This window comes from Pinus tabuliformis, chromosome 4_1 (genome assembly GCF_031772625.1).
Source record: "Pinus tabuliformis cultivar Carrire ecotype Pingquan chromosome 4_1, CPIR1, whole genome shotgun sequence".
NCBI lineage: Eukaryota > Viridiplantae > Streptophyta > Pinopsida > Pinales > Pinaceae > Pinus > Pinus tabuliformis.
In genome coordinates, this window is record NC_142303.1 from 853898554 (window position 1) to 853903667 (window position 5114).

The following is a 5114-nucleotide window of genomic DNA, read 5'->3' on the forward strand; positions in this document are numbered from 1 at the left end:
AAGAAGAAGATCAGAGTTCCCCCTCCATCATGGAAGAAGATCCGGTGCATGTTAGTCTGGATGGCCTTGATATCTTCAAACTAGAAACAGCATGCAAGCAGAAAGAATACAACTCAATACCCCCTTGGCAAATTGACAGACTTGAAGGAGTCCTGATGAAAGCACAGCGCAACAAAAGTCATGGTATACAAGCTGGTAGTCCTTTGGATGGCAAAAAAATTCTCAAAGAGACAAAGAAAAGAGGGCACAAGACAGATTTACAGAGGACAATCATAGTAGGAGAAATACTTATGGAATCCGTCGGTTCCCTAAGTTGACAAAGTTTTACAAGCCCAAACCACATTGTCCATCATGAAGCTTATCTCATGGAATGTGCGAGGGCTCAATAGCCCCTCAAAACATCGAATGATAAAAAACTTGATTCAGCAAGAAAAGCCTTCACTAGTCTTTCTTCAAGAAACAAAAAGCACTAGTACTGCTATAGAAAAAATTAGCAACAAGATCTGGTAGACGCCTCTGGAGCTTCAGGAGGGCTAACCATTCTATGGAATCCACAGGTTCTCACTCTATACGACTTCCATGCATCTCATCAACTCATTCAAGCATCATTCCACCTCATAGGAACCAACATTCATGGGCACCTCTCAAATGTATATTTCTCGCAGACTCTTCAACAAAAAATAGAACTACTGGACACTCTCTCTTTTCTCAATGCAAACAGAAAGTACCCTCTCTGGATTGGCGGGGGAGATTTCAATATTATCAAGACAATGGAGGAAAAAAAAGGAGGTAGAATCAGGCTAGATAATGATAGCCTCAGTCTTAAAGATTTCATTCTAAATAATCAATTAATGGATATTCAAACCTCCAATGGAATCTTCACTTGGACCAACAAGCGCAGAGGCACTCAACACATCGCCTCAAGGCTAGACAGGTTCCTAATTTCGGACAATGCTATTCATTTGGGGGGGGGACTTTCACGCCTCCATATTGACTCAAGGAGGTTCTGATCGTTGGCCAATAATGCTACAATGGTCTCGGCCCGGTACAAAAAGCAACAGACCATTCCGATTTGAAGCCTTTTGGTTCTCAAATCCCAATTTTAAAACAGTGGTTAGTGATGCATGGCGATCTTTCATCCCTCAGGAAGGAGCCAAGATGTATAAATTCCAACAGAAACTAAAAAATCTAAAACAAGTCCTCAGAGTTTGGAATCGAACTAAGTTTGGCAACATTTTCGAGGACCGCAAACTACTGGAGCAGCAAATGAGTGCGCTGCAACAGACTCTTATACTGGAAGGAAGAACAGAAGAGCAGGCACAACAGGAACAAATTCTTTGGAATCGAATTGAAGCCCGCAGACAACAAGAGGAAACTCTTTGGCGTCAAAAGTCCAGAATTAAGTGGCTTAGGGAGGGGGAGAAGAATTCCAAATTCTTCCACAGAACAGCTATCCAAAGGAGAATGAACAACAACATAGCATTCATAAACAATCAACACGGGGAAAGAATAGAAGCACATGAAGACATGGAAAAGGAATTTAATGACCAAGCAATCAGAAATATCACGCAGAACATTCCCAAAATCATCACGGAGGATCACAATAACAAATTGCTCCAATCAATTTCACTCAATGAAGTAGAAGAAGCGATGGCACAACTCAAGGATGGCAAGGCACTGGGGCCTGACGGGTTTACATCAAACTTTTTTCATGAGTTTTGGGAGCTCATTAAGGCAGAGGTATGGGAACTAGTGGAGGAATCAAGAGTCATGCACTGGATTCTCCCTTCCCTTAATACAACTTTCCTAGTGCTAGTTCCAAAAGGTGAAGAACCCAATAAGCCTGACAGATACAGACCGATTGCACTATGCAATGTCATCTACAAGCTTATCTCCAAAGTAATAGCGAACCGGCTCAAACCTCTCCTTCCTCTTCTCATCTCTCCAGAGCAGACGGGCTACGTAGAAGGGCGGCAGATCATGGATGGCATCATCCTTTCGAATGAGGTAATCCACTCTCTAAAGCTTCTAAAGAAACCAGGTATGATCTTAAAGTTGGACCTTTCCAAAGCGTTTGATAAACTTAGCTGGAACTATATTCAAAAAATATTACTGGCTTTTGGTTTCAACTCCACTTGGACCAGATGGATCATGAATCTCATTTCTTCTCCCAGCATCTCTGTCCTGCTCAATGGTTCCCCGTCATTGCCTTTCCGCCCCTCTCATGGCATCAGGCAAGGGGACCCTCTATCACCGTTCCTCTTTGTCCTCATGGCAGAAGGGCTCAGTCGACTGCTCAAATCCGCCATCTCCGCCCATGCTCTAAAAGGCATTTCTCTCCATGGTCTTAATCCCCAATCCCACCAGCAATTTGTAGACGACTCCATGCTCTTTGGTCATCCTTCTTCACAAGAAGACAAAGTGTTCAAATCCCTGCTCTCTCTTTTTTCTGAAGCTTCGGGCACCACCATCAATGCTTCAAAATCTCAGCTCTTCTTTTTCAACACTCCAGCCCACATTCAAAGAAACATTGCCCGTATTTTGGGGTTCTCCATTGCTAAGCTGCCTTCAAAATACTTAGGGGCTCCCTTGGCAGATTCTGCCATCAAACATGCTTCATGGAGAACTCTACTCGACAAACTCACTTCAAAGCTCTCGTCTTGGACTTTTCGATCCCTAAACATGGCCAGTAGACTAGTCTTGATCAAGTCGGTACTTCAGGCCATGCCACTGTATCTTTTTTCAATCCTTGCTGTGCCAAAATGGGTTCTCAAAGCAATCCGTAATCTGCAAAGAAATTTTCTATGGGGCTCCTCTGGGCCAAATAGGAAATGGGCTCTCGTTAATTGGAAAGAAGTTTGTCAAACAAAATCAAATGGCGGGCTAGGCTTAAGGGATCCTCTCCACAGCAATAACACAATGGGCGCACGAATATGGTGGAACTGGCTCTCTAAACCAAATTCACCATGGGCGAGACTCTGGCAAGCAAAATACGCTCCGGGCAGTCAATGGCATGACCTCATTAGAATCAACACTACAACACAAGGTTCACCGATCTGGAATGCGGCAAAGCTTCATAGTGCCTTCGTTCAAGAGCACAGTTTCTGGGAAATTCACTCAGGCAAAGCTGCAAGGTTCTGGGAGGACTCTTGGCAGCAACTCCCAAAATTGGCGACCCTATTCCAAAAGCCAATATGGCAATCCTCCATGAAACAGGCTAATCTTATACATGTGCATCAATTTTGGTGGCAGCACATGCATCAAGACTTTCAAATTTGGAAATCCGCAAGTACCTGGTAGGAGGATTGGCAAGGGGAAACATACAGTGAAATAGATCGGGAATTAAACAATAGAAGAATCAAATACTCAACTCAGCAGGACAAACTGCGTTGGGGACACACGCCAAAAGGAATTTTCACTACAAAGGAAGCTCATCAGCTTCGCTACTCTGCCCCCCAAACAGTCAAGGATCAGCTATGGGAAAAGCTCTGGCAACCGGAAATATGGCCCAAGGTCTCCACTTTTCTCTGGCTGTTAAGTAAGAGGCGCATACTCACATGGGACAACCTGCAAAAAAGAGGATTCATTGGCCCATCAAGATGCCCAAACTGCAATCTCCATTCTGAAACCATTAGTCATTTAATGGAGACTTGCCCGCTTGCAACTCAACTATGGAAAAGAACTGAGCAATGCAATAGAAGATTGGACGACCAGACGGAAGACATCACAGATACCATTAGAAAATGGCCAAGAAATCCCTTCAAAAGCCTGCTTCTGAACTACCTATGGTCCTTAATACCAGGCTTCCTCTACTGGATTCTTTGGAAGGAAAGAAATAGCAGAATCTTCAACAACACCAGTAGGCCTACAGAAGCTCTGTGGTTCCTCCTGAAGCAAAATCTTCAAGAAACTCTGGCTATCAGAATTTGGCATGACGAGGACCTGCCAAACTCTCCTAAGGAAATCACTATTCTGAAAGCATGGAATCTGGACTTATCCTTTTTAGCCCAGGCCAAAACCCGTCCTCCTGCTTGCTCAGTCTCTCCCTTAATTTGGTCTCCTCCGGCAATCAACTATTTCAAGCTAAATTTCGATGGGGCTGCAAAGGGTAATCCCGGGCCAGCGGGGTTCGGAGGAATATTCAGGAACCACACAGGAGCCATATTGCATATTTATTATGGATCGATTGGCAACGACACAAACAATGCAGCAGAGCTGGAAGGACTATGGAAAGGGATCTGTATTGCAGATCAAAATCACTTCTTCCCTTTAGAATTTGAGGGAGATTCCCTCATCCTTATAACAGCAGCAAATAGAATCCAAGTTGGCACCCCCGCTGACAAGATAGCATCCAGCTGGAGATTGCTTAGCAGATTGGAATCCCTGGAGGAAAAACTGAGGAAACCCCAAAGTATTACCTTCAGGCATGTTCGAAGAACGACCAACAAGGTTGCAGATAGATTAGCCAATCAGGGAGTAAACTGGCAGCAACCTTACTTTTCAGGACCCCTTGAAAGCGCAGATGATGAACAACTCATACAGGAGTGCACCTCTCTGGTGCAAAAGGATCTCTCACCCCCGGATGCAGGTGTCTGATGGAAAGGAGGGCAGGCATGTGGTCGGTCACATGGGCAAGTGTCCGAATACGCCTGAGATGGGGTGGTGTACAAGCCTTTTAATGCTTTTAATGCGAGACATCAATTCCTCAACCAAACTCCCGGTTAACTGTGCCATGGAGCACCATATCCGTCGCTCTCCTGATGCTTCCGAGTTCATTTCTGCTGCTCCAGTCTCTTGGGATACTATGGTCAGTGTAAAGAAGAGCTTCTCCCTCAGCGTGGCAGTGTTAAATTTCTTTCCAGGTTCATTCGCTCCACCTCAGGGCCTTGCAATGCCGCAAGAACGGCTCAGGATGATAAGTAGGCGAGGAGGCTCCAGGGGTCGCGCCATCTCGCAGCGATCAACCTCCCCGACGCGCTCTTTCACGGAGGTGCAGGATTCCGGTGAAGCAGTCCTCCTGGCTCAAGATTTGGTCGTGGCAGAGGTCGAGGGCGCGGTAGACGGAATAATTGTGAGCATGAGGCACACCCCACGGTCCGCTATAGAATCCCCTG

The 5114-nt window shown here is 45.3% G+C and overlaps 1 protein-coding gene across 1 annotated transcript; it reads left to right on the top strand.

The window, feature by feature from the left end:
- The first annotated feature begins 1158 nt into the window (after nt 1-1158).
- Nucleotides 1159-4596, top strand: LOC149178903 (uncharacterized). Its single transcript, XM_089422276.1, has 2 exons — nt 1159-3231; nt 3379-4596. The coding sequence occupies exons 1-2, from the start codon at nt 1159-1161 to the stop codon at nt 4594-4596; spliced, it is 3291 nt and encodes a 1096-aa protein (XP_089278402.1).
- Nucleotides 4597-5114: the final 518 nt, after the last annotated feature.